The sequence below is a fragment of the Ceratotherium simum genome, chromosome X (genome assembly GCF_057802395.1).
Source record: "Ceratotherium simum simum isolate JZ-2026a chromosome X, ASM5780239v1, whole genome shotgun sequence".
NCBI classification, from domain to species: domain Eukaryota; kingdom Metazoa; phylum Chordata; class Mammalia; order Perissodactyla; family Rhinocerotidae; genus Ceratotherium; species Ceratotherium simum.
The window spans coordinates 85,125,192-85,142,825 of record NC_141940.1 but is presented as its reverse complement, the minus strand read 5'-3'; the positions used below and the strand labels follow the sequence as shown (position 1 = coordinate 85,142,825).

The window sequence follows — 17,634 nt, the reverse complement described above, 5'->3', positions numbered from 1 at the left end:
GTGTTTTACATAAAGCTAGTGTGCCTTTACAGCTTAAGTTCTGGCCAGTTTCATAGTGAGTAATTTCTTATCCATCAGGTTGCTTGGTGACTTAAAAGATATACAGTCCTTTATATATGGCTTTTCATCTAGTCTTAGATTTGGTGTTTGGTATGTTTCTCTTAATAGGACCCAAATTCTTGACTAGTTATTTAGGAGGGAGAGGTGTGGGAGGAAATGTCAAGTTAAACTGTCTGAACTCGTAACTTTCCCATTTGTAGATACCCCCTTGGCCCTAGAGAGTACGAATACTGAAAGGGAAATAAGCCTAGAAGAAACAAAAATTGGGGAGATCCTGATCCAGGGCCTGACAGAGGAGATGGTGACTGTTTTAATCCGGGCCTGCGTGAGCATGCTAGGAGTCCCTGTGGACCCAGACACTTTGCATGCCACCCTTCGCCTCTGCCTGAGGCTCACCCGAGACCACAAATATGCCATGATGTTTGCTGAGCTGAAGAGTACCCGCATGATCTTGAATTTGACCCAGAGCTCAGGCTTCAATGGGTTTACTCCCCTGGTCACCCTTCTCTTAAGACACATCATTGAGGACCCCTTAACCCTCCGTCATACCATGGAAAAGGTGAGTCTTTTTTGTTTCAGCTGCTGTTTAGTTTTACGTCATACCTTTGTTATCCTTGGTCTCAGAACAGATAGGCTTTGGGTTCTTCATAGGGTATATAGTTAGATATAGTCTATAGACTATAATTGATATGGTCTGTACATATAGACTGTGTTCTGCCTAGCAAAATTTCTCAGCTGTATGCTCAGGTGCTTGCTTAGGTATGGTAGACTATCCCATTGAATGACATTAAAATGAACTAGAAAAATACATTTTCTGCCCTTAAATTTACTGTAGTGATAGCCCTTATCTAGAAACTCCTCTCTGACAATATAGGTTTCTTGAACCAAAAACCGTTAATAAGGAGCTGGGATGCCTTCCGCCAAGCTCACGTCTTAAAGATCATTCCCTATAGGAGTAATTCTCATGCATTCACCCAAGAGCATGTTTTCTAAACATTGTGTTTTAGGGTTGTAAAAGTAGTAAAGTTTTTGGAATATTTATGATAATGCCAGACACTGTGATAAGCTCTTTACAAAAAAACAGTTTTGCAAATCAGAAAACTGAAGCTTATATGTTTATTTTAGGGAACATAAAAAGCAGTGGAAGAAATGACAGAGTAATCAGAAAAAGTAAAAAGGTGTATGACATCAGTGGAGGGATAGGGGGCAAACATCTTACTAGTAGGGCTTTTTCTCAGTATTTTTACAGGATTCTTGTCTTCCTACTAATTCTTTGTCAGCAGTCATCATGTGAATGTTACTAGACTTCACTTTCATTTTCCTCTCCTGGGACATTGTTTTCCATGTTTATAAGTGGTATTGGAATATGCATTTTTGTGCATAGCTTTGTCAAGTTTAATATTGTTTTTCTTAGAGATTTCTAGAAATTGGATCAAAAGGTATAAATATTTTTTAAGTTGCTTGCGAGAAAGGTGGTACCACTTTATACTTCTATGTGTATATCAGTATATATCTCACATTCTTCAGACAGTTCTTCACCCAGCCTGTTTGACTTCACCTGACATGAGCAAAATCAAAAGAAGGAGAGCTGTTAAAGGCAGCATGAACATTGATCCAAGGTCAGGAGACAGCCCAACAAGGAAGAAACAACTATATATACAGACAGGATTCTGACTTGAAAAACAAAATACTTAAGATGTGTAAAACTTATACAACTTAAAAAATGCTAGGAATAAGATATAGGGTCTTATTGGATGAGAGAAAACTTTCTAAGCTTAAAGGAAGTTGTATTTGGGGGTGTGGGGAGCAAAGGAAGATCAGTGGCAGTTTTAACATATCAAGTTGGCAAAATGTAAATGCTTGATAATATCCATTGCAGATACGGGTGTGGAGAACCAGGCATACTCTTACTTTTGGTAGGAGTGAAAATTGGTGAAGCCACATTGGAGGGCAATTTGGTACTGTCAGTTTGAGATATCCTTTGACCTAGAAATTCTATGGCTAAGAATTTATCTCATAATTGAAGTCAAGTATGCCAAGGTACATACACAAGAATGTTCACTCTAGAATTACTTGTAATATCAGGAAACTAGAGATCTAATGTCCAGTAGAGGACTGGATAAATAAAATTATGGCACATTCTTTATAGCAAAATTACATTTTTTGGTATTTAAAAAATGAGAGTTATTTTATAATTCCAGCCTGACAGGCAAGATACAGGGGTTAATAGGCTAAACTAAAGAGCATGACTGATTTGGTAAGAAAAGCATTAACGTTCTAAAAGATGTTTATCTTCGTGAACATACTTCATGAGGGAATAGATAGTGGAAAATACAATGGAGTTATTTTCTTTATACTTTCCTGTATTTTCTATGATCGACAAGTCACTTTATGAGAAGAGCAAAAGCATAACGATGTCTAAGCCCTGTGGTATCAAAGCAAACAATCCATAAATAGTTTGATATCTCCTGTGGCTGTCATTGTCTGAGACTGATAATAAACTTTGAGGCATAATGAAAACATTTAATTTTGTTCTTATACACTAAGTGGATATAAATATTACATATTTTTAGAGTTTGAACCATTCTAGTTTAAAATTGAGACAGCATTTGGGAAGCTAGGACCTGGCACTTAAATGTGGGAGCCATAATCTGGATGAATGATCATGATCAATGGTCTAGATACATCTCCCAATTTCTGTAAAGATCACATGCCATCTGGTCTAATAATTGATAGTTTTGGGGTATGCTGAATGCTGTAACTTTTTTATAAGCCAAATTTTTTGAGTTGAGAAGCAATGGGACTTGAAAGACCAAGTGTATCTTTCACCCAAAAATCTAAAGTTGTCATCTACTGTCTTGAGGCAGAGCTTGGTTAGTATTTTAATCCTTGATAACTCTTCCTTGAATGCAGTTGTATTTTTAGAAAGCGGTTTTTAATCAGCAGTGTTTCTTCCTCTCTTTTACTAGGTTGTTCGTTCAGCAGCTACAAGTGGAGCTGGTAGTACTACCTCTGGTGTTGTATCTGGCAGCCTTGGCTCTCGGGAGATCAACTATATCCTTCGTGTCCTTGGCCCAGCTGCATGCCGCAATCCAGACATTTTCACGGAAGTGGCCAACTGCTGTATCCGTATTGCCCTTCCAGCCCCTCGAGGCTCAGGAACCGGTGAGTTTCCCCTTCTGGCCTTTGAGACATTGAAGTTTGTGGCCTAGTATAACTCCAAAGGTTTTCTATGAGGAAATCTATAACTTGGAAAGCCTCCTTAGGCAAGTGTTGGGACATTGGCTGGTTGATCATGTAGGTCAGTTCACAGCTTCTCTGATCCTTACCCTGTGGTGATCTGTGGCAGAGATACCAAGGACACATTCAGTCTAGTCCTTGCCTTTAAAGAACTCATCTTGGTGTGGCAACAGGGCTTACGTACAGTGAATGGTTTACAAATAGAGTGATAATTGAGGGACAGATGGACGTGTGACTCATGTCATGCAGTAAGAAGTACACAATATCATCAGTGTGTTCTTGCCAAAAATGTTTGGCCTATATTTAATTATAAGGAAACAATTAGATAAATATAAATTGTGAGACATTTTATAAGACAACTGGCCTAATAAACTCTTCAAAAATATTAATGTCGTGAAAGAAAAAAAAATGCAAGGATCTCCTAGATAAAAGGAGACTAGAGAGAGAGAACCCACAACAACCTTGAATGGGATTCTGGATCCAGATAAAGGAGATTTGGAGAAATTTGAATGCTGACTATGTGTTAGATAGTATAATTGTATCCATGTTAAATTTCTTGGGTGTTACAGTGATATTGCGGTTATGTAGAAAAATATCGTTGATCTTAGGAGGTGGAGGCAGTTGTATTTAGGGGTAAACATATGGTGGTTCTGGATGAAAAGTATATGGATGTTTCTTATACTAACCTTTCAACTCTTCTGTAGAATTGTGGGGGGTCTTTTTAAATAAAATGTTGGGAGGGGGACTAATTATTTTGGGAGCCCCAGCTATGTGGTTGGCCCTGTGCTGGGCATTTCTCTTGTTATGGTCTCATTTAATCCTCAAATTTCAAAACAGAAAGTTGAGGTTTGTTGAAGTAATTTGGCCATGATGCTGTAACAGAACTAAATTTCAAAACCCCAAGTCTCCCCAACTCCAAAGCCTGTACTCTTTTTCCTGTTTGGTACCCTACTATATTAAATCCTGTGGGATTTAGGGAAGGTAAAAGCCAGATTTTCTTGTAGGCTACTTGAACGTAGTTTGGAAATGACCTCCTGTCCCAAGCTTGTATATTATACAAGCCCACTTCTGAGTCTTAATCGGTAACTAAGTGTGGGTACCGGTTTACTATTGACTGATTTTTCTCTGTCTCCCTTTGGCTTAGCTTCAGATGATGAATTCGAGAATCTTAGAATTAAAGGCCCTAATGCTGTACAACTAGTGAAGACAACCCCTTTGAAGCCCTCGCCTCTGCCTGTCATTCCTGATACTATCAAGGAAGTGATCTATGATATGCTGAATGCCCTGGCTGCATACCATGCTCCAGAGGAAGGTATGTAGTTAGCCCACCTCAGGAGGCTGGGCACTTTGCCTGGGTCATTTCAACCAGCTCATGGCTTAGTGAGCACTCACTATGTGCCCATGCTCTGGGAATCAAGATAAATAAGACACACAGTGCACTTCTCTGAAGAAGGTAGTAAGTCACACAATGTGACTGATGCCAAGGTAGTGGTGAGTCCTAGAGCAAGGCACCTGACCTGGTGATGGTGGGACCTGTAGGGAAGTTTCTTAGAGTAAGTGATTTCTGAAATAAGTCTTGAATGATAAGAATGAGGAGATTGGGTTATATATTTCTGGATTTTATTCAGAACATACTTATTTGATAAGTACCACAGAATTGCCAAAAACTGATGGATACTGCCTCTAATAAGTCAAGAAAATCTGAATCTTTATTTTGGTGCTTTTCATCCATATAGCACTCTGATCCATATAGAGCTCCTTGCTTCTCCTACAACCACAGAACCTTTACCCCACCTCATATATTTTGCCCCCCCCCCGCTAAAAAAAAATAATTTAGCTATATAGCTATAGCAAGCATTTATTGACCTCTTTAGGCATAATACCAAGTATGTTCATTTTAAGCTTAGTAGTGACAGCTGAGGAAAGTGAGGAGAATAAGTAAATTGCCTGTGGTCACAAAATTAGTGATGGAATAAGGCTTTCCACCATGCTCTCTTGGTTATACTATGTTTCTCCTCATTCTTAAGTGAAAGACTAGCAATATCACTACGTAAATAGTCCTGGCAACTTAGAGTGAAATTGACCAAGCTACCAAATAGGCATTAACATTGCACAGTTACAAAAGAGTTTTGTTTTTGTTTTTCTAGCAGACAAATCTGATCCTAAACCTGGGGGTATGACCCAAGAGGTTGGCCAGCTCTTGCAAGACATGGGCGATGATGTATACCAGCAGTACCGGTCACTTACTCGTCAGAGCAGTGATTTTGATACACAGTCAGGTTTTTCCATTAATGTAAGTCATTTCCAACCTCCTATCTTCCTTCTCTCTTTCTGATGCCTATGTGTTCTCAGTATTTAGGGTTATGCCAAGGGAATTCCAAAGGTGTTAATTTTGATGTATCTGTAAAATTATCTGTTGCCTAAGAATGAAGATAATATTAGGGTGTCCCTGGGCTTTGCTTTTCTTTCCTTGGATTGGAAATGTTCCCTTAATTCATTTTTCAGTCTCATCTTTCGCTGTCCCTTCCCCCTTAGTCTCCCAGTCACTATTTATAGTGATGGCTTCCCACAAATGTAGGGGAGAAAGGTAGTTAAAAGATGGGCCAAAGAGAATCTGTAGCATTCATAACCACTACCCTGGGAAGGAGTCCTGCCATTTGTGGGCAGCTGTCTTTGAAATTAATAATGGCTCAGGAGTTTTCTTCTTCCATAGAGTCAGGTCTTTGCTGCAGATGGTGCCTCCACTGAGACTTCTGCATCTGGGACATCCCAAGGAGAAGGTAATGGTTCACTTTCCTCCCTCTTTTTTTCTTATTTCTTGAGAGGACAACTTGAAGAAACTGTGTATGTCCTAGGCAGGAGGTAGAGGAATACAGGCATAATTGTTAAATTTACTTGTCTAAGTGAATTTTCTCAGGAGTGAGCTCAGTGTTCTGTAAATAAAGGGTTTCCATATGCTAAAGATAATGGAATTATGACTTAACTAACCTAGTAATGGTTGCTATGGTAACATCCTTTAGTTCTACTCTTTAAACCACCTCATATATTTCTTTTGGTGGCTTCCATGCTGGCTTATAGAGCTTTGCTGCCAATGACACTCTTCTAAGCTATAAGGTTTGCATGGATTCTTGCCTTCTAACAGTGTCAGCAGAGCCTTTTGGCTACCTGGCAAAAATTAGAGGAATGTCACGTGGAAGCAGTTCTAATGAGACCTTTCAAGAGCTGCTTCTCCTTAGATAGGAATGATCTTTGAGATCTAAGTTAGGAGACATCATACTTAATATTAGACTAGTCCCTGGAGATAAATCAAATTAGTAAAATACTGGTTAACTCATTTTGGTGGACTTACTGCTCATATGTAGTGTGTAGTATGGGTGATGACAGTATCATTCAAAGGAAGCATCAGTGCCCACTATGTGGCAGACTGTAGTAGACACCAAAATGAATTAGATTCGTTCCCTGCACTTACAGAATTTTGTTTAGTGAAGGAGACCTGCAACAGTTATAATACAAGATCACTGCTGGAATGGAGGCATGCTTGGATAAGGTATAGTGGGCACACGATATAATAGTTAATAGTATCTCAGTATGCCTGGATGAGACAGGAAAGCATTTATAGAGGAGATGAGCATTTGAGCTGAGCTGGATAAGTAAATGTGTGCTAAGCAGACATGCAGGAAGGAAGAGGTAAAAGAGTACACAAGGGATGTTTGGAGAACTACTGTTAGTACAGTATTTCGGGAGCATAAAATTATGTATAAGAGGAGGGAAATGGTGGAAGGTGTATGAACACTTGGGCAAAGCCTCCCTGCTGTGCTGTATGTCCACAGACCATGTCTGAGACCTGGGTTGTCCTAGCTATCCTTCTACTGCAGTATGAGGAAGGCATTCGATTTGTACTAGTGGCCTAAAGAAGTGGAAGTGGTATTCTTTCCACCTAAGGCTTGATTTCACCAATATTCCAGTGTGAAATTGAACCAGTGTTTGGCTCTTGCTCAACAGCTTCAACTCCGGAGGAGTCTCGGGATGGGAAGAAAGATAAAGAAGGGGACCGGGCCTCTGAAGAAGGCAAGCAGAAAGGCAAGGGTAGCAAACCTTTAATGCCCACTTCCACTATTCTTCGTCTTCTGGCAGAGTTGGTGAGGTCCTATGTTGGTATTGCTACCCTGATTGCCAACTACAGCTACACTGTGGGCCAGTCTGAGCTGATCAAAGAGGTAATATTTCCAACTTCTGCTAAAGATTTTATACTGTCATCCTTTGGATACCTGCTATGTGTTGGATGCTTTGCTAGGAACCCATGCATGCTAGCCCAATGATGAAAGAGGCAGAAGCCTCTTAGGACACATTAAAGAGCTAGGCCTTTTCCCCATGATGTGGCGCCATCAGGCTCATTGCAGGGACTGAGTTGATGCAGTTAATTTGTTTGTAGAAAATCACTCGATCTGCAGTGTGAAGCCTGCAGAAGGCAAGACTGAAGTCGGAGAGACCAGTTAGGAATCTGATACAGTAATCTAGATAATACAGCATCTTGGTGAAGTTGGGGCAGTGGGGGAATGGCTGAGTTGAAGAGACATTTTAAAGGTAGAAAAGGACAGAAATTAGATTTGGAGGATGAGGGCGAAATCAAGGACTCAGAGATGTTCATTTTATGTTTTTTTAATTCCTTTTATGTTAGAATAGGAAGTGGTTTGAAGAGAAAATATGGGTCATCTAAGTAAAGGTGTCTAGGGGACAGTAGAATAAACCAAATACACAAGAATATCGGTATGCTTCCAGATGTACTCACACCTGTGCAAAGACACCAGACATGGTAATAGTATTGGTAATACAGAATATAGAAAAAGCCTAAATGTCCATCAATAGAGCTGTGAGAAAGAACGAAGTCCTATTTTACGTGTCCTGATATGGAATTCTCTTCAGGTTAGATTTTTCAAGTGAGAGGGCACTTGAAGAAGAAACTATATCATGTTCCCTTATATGTAAAAGGGGTGCCCAAGGAGGTTTTTTCATAAAAGGGAATTTGTTTTGGGGGTCACATAGTAATTTTATGGTTAGTAAGCAGTAAAGGGTCTGAGAGTGGGGCAGGGGCAATAAATGTTGGAGACAAAGGATCTATGAAAGCAGCTGCCATTTTTTAAGCTATTTTTACATTAATCCAAGTTTTCTAAATACATACAAAAATATACTACTCCAAGTGATTCGTCAGTTAATTTTGGGTGGGGGATGACCACCACCCAAATTAATTAAAACATTACAAACGCCACAAAAGCTACCCCTCTCATGCCTTCATGCATCTTCCCCTCCCCTTGGAGCTTCCATAAGGTCACCATTAAATTGAGTTCTAATGCCATAGGTTGGTTTTACACTTTATATAAATGAAATCTTACAGTATGTACTCCTTTGTGTCTAGCTTCTTTTGCTTAACATGTTTGCAAGATTCATTTTTGTGTGTAGTTGTGTATAGTTTGTTTTCATTGCTGTATAGAATTTCATTGTGTTAATATAACAGAATCTTTTTGTCCATTCTAGTGCTAATAGACAGTTGGGTAGTTTCCCATTTGGAGGTGTTAAAAGTAGTTCTGCTACAATCATTCTTATACATGTGTTGGTGAACATATATAAGCATTTCTTTTGGGTGGTATATGCCTAAGAATAGAATTGCTGGTCTGTTCAGCTTTAGCAAATGGTGCCCAAAGTTTTCCAGAGTGGCTGTGTTAATTTATATTATCACCAGCACGGCATATGGGGGTTCAGATTGTTTCACCTCCTTGTCAACACTTAGTGTTTTTCCTGTCTTTCATTTTAGCCGTTCTAATGGGTTTGTAGTGGTATTGCAGTATGGTTAAAATTTCCCTGTCTTGGGCCTGCCCCAGTGGCCTAGTGGTTAAGTTTGGTGTGCTCCACTTTGGTGGCCCAGGTTTGGTTCCCAGGCACAGATCTACACCACTTGTCTCTTGGCGGCCATGCTGTGGCAGTGGCTCACGTGCAAAAAAGAGGAAGATTGGCCACAAATGTTAGCTCAGGGCCAATCTTCCCCAGCAGAAAAAAAATTCCTGTCTTTATTAGCCATTTGGATATTCTCTTTTGTGAAGTTGTCTAAGTCTTTTATTCGTGTTTTCTATTGAGTTTTTTATATATTCTGGATATAAGTCCTTTTTGGAATATATGTATTAGGCATTTATTTCAAAGCTTTTACTCATTTATGCTAGTTGTAGTTAAATTTATAATAGCATTACTTGTGGAATAAGACATTTAATTGCAAATTTATTAAGTGTCTGCTTATGATGTGTCATGTGACCAACTGGTACTGGGTACTCAGAGGTGCTTTACAAGTAGTGTTGATAATCCTCAGCTCAGCACTGCAAGGTTGTTGGTATTGCTCCCCTTAAGAGAAGAGAGAAGGCTCAGAGAGGTCGGTAACTTGCCCAAGGTCACACTGCTTTCCCAAATTGCAAAGCTTTTTTCTAATTTTTACTAATAATATCACATAAGATTATTTACACTTTTGTTCAGAAAACTGTTTAACTTTGTGTTTTATTCACTGCTGGCAAATTTTTCTTTCTAATGACCTTAACAAGGTCATGTTATCTAATTTCCCAGACTCTAAAATTCTTCAGTGCATTTTTTATTGAGGTAAAAGTCACATAAAATTAAGCTTTTTTTTGTGTGTGTGAGGAAGATTGGCCCTGAGTAACATCCATTGCCAGTCTTCCTCTTTTTGCTGAGGAAGATTAGCCCTGAGCTAACATCTGTGCCCATCTTCTATTTTGTATGTGGGTCACTGCCACAGCATGGCTTAATGAGTGGTGCAAAGGTCCACGCTCAGGATCCAAACCCACGAACCCCGGGCTGCCAAAGTGGAGCGCATGAACTTAACCACTATGCCACCAGGCCGGCCCCAAAACTAAGCATTTTTTAAAGTGTACAGTTGAGTGGTATCCAAAATCATCAATGCATTTTGATCCAAAATCTGCTTGAATGACAACAGAACTAAGTTTCTTTCTAAGATAAGGAATTATCGAGGCAGAAATCATTAGGGCCGGCCCCATGGCTTAGCGGTTAAGTGCACGCGCTCCGCTGCTGGCAGCCCGGGTTCGGATCCCCGGCACCCACCGCTTCTCCGGCCATGCTGGGGCCGCGTCCCACATACAGCAACTGGAAGGATGTGCAGCTATGACATACAACTATCTACTGGGGCTTTGGGGGGAAAAATAAATAAATAAAAACTTTAAAGATCAAATTTCAAAAAAAAAAAAAAAAGAAATCATTAGAGAAAAAAGAAAAATCTGACTTAATTTTCCTTCCCTGTTGTTGGCCTTTTTTGCTATTTTAAGTAACCCTGCATTAAATATTTTTACATATCAATATCTGTGACTGTGCTGTTTCTAATTCATTCCCTGCCAATTTCTAGCCCAGGGTCCTGGGCACATTGTAGGTGTCAGTAAATATTACAATTTGATTGAATACTGAAGATGTTATAGCACTCAGTTAGGAATCAAGATTTGAATCCTCGCCATTGACTTAAGTTCTTTGTGCAACCATGTTTCTTGGGCCTCAGGTTATCCATCTGTCAGATGGGGAAAATGTTGAACTTGTCTTAACTATTTTATAGGTTCGCTGTGAACAGTTCTATTAAATATCACACATAAAAATGTTTTAAGAAATGCCAAGTAATATCTACACTTGATCTTAGCCAAAAGGCCAAGAAGCAATTCCAAGTAACATCTAAATGAAGATGAGTAAACTGTGTAGTGGGAAATGAATGGGATTTGGAGGCATAAAAATCTGGATTTGCTACTCACTTAGCTTGTACCTTTAAGCCTTGGTTTTCTCATCTATAAAGTGGACCTGATAGTCACTGACTGGGTGACTTCAAGGATCAACTCTGTGTATGCGTGCACCTTGTTGATATGCAAACGATATGGCATAATTGTGCTTGTGAGTAAATGTCATGATCAATGACTTTTCAGGACTGCAGTGTGCTAGCTTTTGTTCTGGACCACCTCCTCCCACATACCCAGAATGCAGAAGACAAGGACACACCTGCCCTGGCCCGCCTATTCCTCGCAAGCCTGGCTGCTGCAGGGAGTGGCACAGATGCCCAGGTGGCCCTTGTGAATGAAGTAAAAGCAGCCCTGGGACGGGCACTGGCTATGGCTGAGAGTACAGAGAAACATGCCAGGTAAAATCTGTGCCTGACCTAGTGCTGATAACCAGTAGCATCCCCTTACTCCATTCTTGGCCCATGGGATTCCTTGCACTAGAACAAGAGTTACAGTCATACTGGTACATTCTCTGGTCCCCTCAAATAGTTCTAGTGCTTCAGAATACCCCAAGCACTGATTACATTGGGAGGAGGTGGGTAAGCAGCTTAGAAAAAACAGAGATGTTTTCATTATATTTCTAGAGTTTTCAAGCAAGAAGTTGAGCAGGTTATTCAATCTCATTTTTTAGATTTTTTAAAGAAAATGAGAAATGCTACTACCCAGGGAGTGAGTTCTCACCTGTTTAGATGTTACCTCCAGAAGGAAACACAAAGGGCACAGGAGGGTTATCTGAGGCGAGTTAGTGAAGACGTGGCGTAAGAATGGGCTGTATTCACATGATAGAGGTGTCAAACTTCTCTCCCAGGCTTCAGGCAGTGATGTGTATCATCAGTACTATCATGGAGTCCTGCCCCTCCACCTCCAGTTTCTACAGCAGTGCCACAGCCAAGACCCAACACAATGGCATGAACAACATCATTCGACTCTTCCTGAAGAAGGGACTGGTTAATGACCTGGCCAGAGTGCCTCACAGCCTGGACCTGTCCAGGTAAAATTATTCCCGAGCTCCAGCCTCAAGCTTTTGCCTGGTATTCCATGTATCCTCGCCAGATGAATAGTGAGCAGACGGTGTGATAGGAAAAGTTTGGGTGTAGGTAGGAACCTACACCCAAAGAAAGACAACTTCCTTTCTTTAGGCCTTAATTTGCTCATTTGCTACAAACTCAAAAGTTGGACTATCTCAGTAATTTTTTTCCCTTCCTCTTTTAATTAAAAATGCCTTTTATTATAAAAATAATTATATGTGTATCATAAGAAATGACAGATGAGCAAAAATAAAGTAGACACCATATTCCTACCACCCAGATACTGCTGTTACCTTACTGTATGTCTTACAATGATTTTCTTGACAAACATAAATAACATTTTTTACTAAAGTGATATTATATGTGCTATTGTGTAACCTGGGTTGGGTTGGGGTTTTTGTTGTTGTTTTTTCAGTTACTAGTGTCTACCTTTCTGTGTAAATAAATCCTCATCCTATCTAGTGCCTAAATCCATATTCAAAAATTTTTGTCCAAACCAGAATCCAGTTAACGGACCTTGCATTACATCTGGTTATGTCCTCAGAGCCTCTGTTAGTCTAACACAGATCCTTAATTAATTTTTTTAATCTTCATTTTATTGCTGTTGTTCATGACACTAACTTGTTGAAGTGACTGGGCTTACTGTCCTGCAATATGTTCCACCTTCTAGATTTCATCCATTTAGTTCCTTGCAGTGTAGTTTTACTTGTTCTTTTACTCCCTATTTTCTGTAAACTTCTAGTTAGAGCTATAGAGGCTTAATAGAGCAATTTAAACATTGTTGGCTAGGATGTATCATAGATAATGTACATATCATATTGTATCATGAGGAGACACATCACTTTGAACTGCTATTAATAATCATGATAAGATTGACCACTAGAGTAGAGTGATAATCATCATTGTACTGTTATGTTTTCCCCCTTCTTATTAGAAAGTAATCTGTATTATTACTTTGACACTATACAAAGGTCTAGTTCCCTGTCAACCATATGCCCAATTAATGGTCTTAACACAGGTTGATGATCCTTGCCTGTGTCAATTTCTTTGGGGGTAATCAAGGATAACTTTCTAATTTCTGTCATTCCTTCTACATTATTAGCTGGCATTTTCCTGTGATAGAGCCCCAGTTCAGGAGGGAAAGCCTGGTTACCCTACTGAAGAGGCAGGATGAAAGCTTAATTTTTTCCCTTAAAGGCACTAATTTTCAGAGTAAAGTCAAAAATAGGTTTAATCACCACTTCAAATGCGAGTTTTCTCTGGCTGTTTTCCAAGTGGTATTATGGACTCACGGATTTTCATTGATTTTTAAAATCAGTGATTGAATTATTTGGATCACTACAGTCATCCTTCTTTTTCATGTTCTTTTTCATTACACCTTTGGCCCATGGGGCCTCTTCTACCTGACTTCTTTGCCCTTTTGATATAATCTCATCAATTTTTTTTAAAACGTTTAAAAATTTCAAACTTGCGGTAATGTAATGAGCACCATATATCTCACCTAGATTAACCAGTGGTTAGCATTCTGTCCTTTTGCTTTAGTTCCCCTCTCCCATTTTCAGGAGCTGAATCATTTGAAATTCATTGCAGACAACGTGATGCTTAACCTCTGACTACTTCAGCGTGTGTTTGCTAAGGACAAATATCCCCTTATATGGCTAAAATACCATCATCACATCTAAGAAATTTACTGTTAATATAATAGTACTCAATATGTATTTCATATTCAGATATCCCCAATTATTTCAAGTATGTCTTTATAGCCTGGGGAAAAGTGTTTTGATCCAGGATCCAATGACCGTTACTCATTGCATTTGATTGTCACACGTCTCTTGTTTTTTATGACATTTTAGTGTCATAAGAATCCAGAAGAATCCAGAAGGCCAAATGTCTTATAGACTCTCCCATAATCTGGATTTGTCTAATTGCTTCGTTGTGGTTAGGTTCAGGTTAAACTTTTTTTGGCAAGAATACTACACAGGTGATGTCAGCCCTTCTCAGTGTGTCGCATCAGGAGACACATATTGTCAATTTGTCCCATTATTGACGATGCTAAGTTTGATCATGTAGTTAAAGGTTAGCTTTCCCGTTTATATTTAATAAGTTATGTGTGAGGTGATGCTTTGAGCTCATATGAAGGTCATGTGAATATCCTATGCCCTGAAGATTTTTAACTCAGTAGTTTTAGCATTCATTGGTGATGCTTGCCTGAATCATTTACACTGCTGGTTGCAAAGTGATGATTTTCTGATTCTCTCATTCCTATTTATTAGCTGGCATTCTTTTATAATGAGGAGCTCCTTCTGCCTGCTTTTCTATCCCTGTGACTGCAGATTCTTTTTATATTTAATGTGTTATAAGGCATTATTCCCATTATTATTTTTGATGCTCAAATTATCTCAAATTTGGCCTGTGGTAATGACCCCATTAATTTTTTAAAGCTTTCTTGCTTTTGAAAGCCTTCTGGCACAACAAAATGTCCCAAGCTCACCTTATATCTTCCATGCCCCATTCCTGGGATCAGTTGTTACTCTGATGAGCCTTGGTTCCTTTTAGTGTGGGTATCTGTGCTTAGTCCATCTCTGTATCTTCCTTTATCTCAGTCCCAACATGGCCAACACAGTCAATGCTGCTCTGAAGCCTTTGGAAACACTTTCCCGGATTGTGAACCAGCCCAGTAGCCTTTTTGGAAGCAAGAGTGCTTCTAGCAAGAGCAAGTCTGAACAGGATGCCCAAGGAGCCTCTCAGGACACCAATAGCAACCAGCAGGACCCAGGTAGGGAATCAGAGCCAATGGACTGGAGAGCTGGCTGGGTGGGCATAGTTATTTTATGGACATGGCGTCACAACTGTTCTGGCTTGGTATTGTTTCCCTGGGAACTTGCTGGCCTTCCAGAGATCTGTCATAGTGGCGTGGGAATCTGCCCCACAAAGAATTCCTTAAAATTGCAGCCTTATTTGGCTTTCCTCACACGTAGCCTTGTCTTTTCCTTTGTCACCCATTCATTTATTCTCTGAGAATTTGTAAACTTGCCCAGGGAAGGGACCTTATTGTCTTTACGCTTGCCTCCTGGTGCCCTGCACATAGGCACCCTTTGATTATTTTGCTGGTTGGTTGATTGTTTCAGGCGAGCCTGGGGAAGCAGAAGTGCAGGAGGAGGATCATGATGTCACTCAGACAGAGGTGGCAGATGGGGATATCATGGATGGGGAGGCTGAAACCGACTCAGTGGTGATTGCTGGGCAGCCTGAGGTGCTCAGTTCACAAGAGATGCAGGTAGGGAGGCAGATCACCCAGCATACCCCTATTGCGGCACTGAACCAAACCCCCAAGTGGTGTGGGTGGGTGAGTACTTTAGATCCTTGCTTCAGTGCTATCTGCTTTGCAAAGGAGCACAAACGATATGTTTAGTAGATGCTCAGTAAATATGTTCGAATTGTATTAAATGGGGGTGGGGACAGGGCCAGGATGCCATGTACTATGAAATGGAATAGATTCCGACAAGAAAACTTAGGCACAGGTGAAATGTTGATGTCGAAAGCTGGCCTGAGCCCTTTGAGCCCAGGGTCTTTGATTTACTTGGCTCTGATCATTAATGGAAGCTCCTTAATATCACTGTTGTGCCTATAGCACCAGCTCTAACTGGAGCATTCAAACGACAGTCTTCTAAAGACCCTAAGGAAAGCATTGTAATTTCTGGAGCTGGTAGCAATGGTAAGAAATGGGGCCTACAGTCCTAAGCTGCTAGCTCTAAGGAGATCTGCATGTATTCCTGGACAGTGTAAAGACTAACCTGGTCTCAGATAACTAGGATGGACCCATTTGAAGGACAGTCTGAGTGTGGATTGGCAGCACTTGGTAGTTTCTGTGCTCTTAGCGCCAAGTGTGTGGTGTTAATGTAACATCCTCTGTCACACATTATCCTAGAAATATATGCTCCCTTGCTGGCTTTTTTTAAAAAGAGTTTCAGTGCTAGCACAATGATAGACTTGTGTGCATCCATGTATATGTTCTATTTCTCTCCAGGTTGAGAATGAGCTGGAGGACCTGATAGATGAGTTGCTTGAGAGGGATGGCGGATCTGGGAACAGTACAATTATAGGTGAGAGCCCCAGAACTGAGTATAGCCTCTTCCTTTGCCTCAGTCTCTCTTGGGAGGACCCTTTTTCTCATCATCCGCTTGCTCAGCTCTGCCTAAGGGCTCATAGCCAGCCTAGATTGCTGCTTGTCTTGATGTTGACAGTCTTACAAATGAGAAATTCACAAGCCATCTACAGACCTGTGGTGGGTCTGAAGCATTGCCTATGTGGGGGAGGCGGAGGGGGTGGCCATCAGTATAGATGATACATCAGGCACATCAAGATTGTTTATTCATGGAGGCCTAGAGGAGGCTTTAGAGGCTTTAGGGTGAGAAAGCGCTTTCCTTTCAGTTCTTCAGTGAAATCCAGGGGCTTTCCGCCTCTGAGTCTCAGTAGTGTAAAAAGTGGTCATTCCCTAAGGGTGGCCCTTGTTACAACTCAGAGAGAAAACAGCAAAAGTACCCTACGGTCACCTGGCTCCAAGGGTGTATGTGTTACTTGTTTTTATTTTATTGATGAAGGAAATCAAAGGATAAATGGAAGTAGACGTGTATTCTTAAATTTGACGAGGCTTTTTCACACCCATTATCCTCTGTGGTTTCACAATTAGTGGGATTGGCAGGGCAGATGTGATCATCCCATTTTACAGATGAGGAAACTGAGACTCAGACAGGTAAAGTGACTGGCCAAGCTCACCTAGCTAGTCAACAGCAGAGAACCCAGGTCTTCTCCCTCATCCAAAAAAAAAAGTGGATATCTGCTGGGTGTACATAGCTACTTTAGGCGCACCCAATCTGGAAAGGGAAGTCCTCTGTTGTTCAGTGAAGGCTCTGCTCTGTAACCTTCAGTGAGCAGAAGTGGAGAGGATGAATCACAAGAGGACGTGCTGATGGATGAAGCTCCTTCCAACCTCAGCCAAGCTTCCACCTTGCAGGCGAACCGAGAAGGTGAGAGTGCCGAGGCCAGAAAGGCCTCCCTTCTTGCCCTGCACGTCTGACAGACACTACACTAGGGTTTTCCTGGAGGCAGCTGCCCACATGTGCAGAATAAGGAAGCATCTGTCTGCATGCGCTGACATACACCATCCACTTTATCCTCAGCCAGTTTTTCAAATAACATGTTACTACTGCTTGCCCAAAAGTTTGTCACTTCTTACTTGGTTCGCTTTCTTCTCACCCACCTGCTATCATCGCTCCAGATTCCCTCTTATCAACAGGATGCAGTCAATAGCAAAATAGGGCTGGAAAGGCAAGGGGGCACCAGCAGACTTGGCCAAGTCCTAGACCATGGCTCCTCAAGCACCACCCTATAGCCAGCCTCCACATTCAGCCACCCTGCTCAGCATGTTGATGCATTGATTGGCACTCTCAGGAAACCAGGGCTGGCTCACTAAATCTGTA

At 40.8% G+C, this 17,634-nt stretch overlaps 1 protein-coding gene and 1 pseudogene across 14 annotated transcripts in view; one reads left to right on the top strand and one right to left on the bottom strand.

The window, feature by feature from the left end:
* HUWE1 (HECT, UBA and WWE domain containing E3 ubiquitin protein ligase 1) overlaps positions 1-17,634 on the top strand; it is a 150,697-nt gene that overhangs the window by 107,294 nt on the left and 25,769 nt on the right. For 9 of the 14 annotated variants that reach the window (XM_087426894.1, XM_014779713.2, XM_087426897.1 and 6 more), the window contains 12 exons: positions 261-619; positions 3,030-3,225; positions 4,445-4,612; positions 5,448-5,593; positions 6,014-6,080; positions 7,303-7,517; positions 11,274-11,485; positions 11,935-12,117; positions 14,758-14,930; positions 15,283-15,431; positions 16,182-16,257; positions 17,083-17,181. In XM_087426894.1, the coding sequence (XP_087283020.1) occupies positions 261-619; positions 3,030-3,225; positions 4,445-4,612; positions 5,448-5,593; positions 6,014-6,080; positions 7,303-7,517; positions 11,274-11,485; positions 11,935-12,117; positions 14,758-14,930; positions 15,283-15,431; positions 16,182-16,257; positions 17,083-17,181 (2,043 nt within the window). The remainder of the gene's footprint in view (positions 1-260; positions 620-3,029; positions 3,226-4,444; positions 4,613-5,447; positions 5,594-6,013; positions 6,081-7,302; positions 7,518-11,273; positions 11,486-11,934; positions 12,118-14,757; positions 14,931-15,282; positions 15,432-16,181; positions 16,258-17,082; positions 17,182-17,634) is intronic. The other 5 variants (XM_087426900.1, XM_087426896.1, XM_087426904.1 and 2 more) reach the window with 2 other exon arrangements.
* Positions 10,877-11,016, bottom strand: LOC147911918 (U2 spliceosomal RNA; annotated as a pseudogene).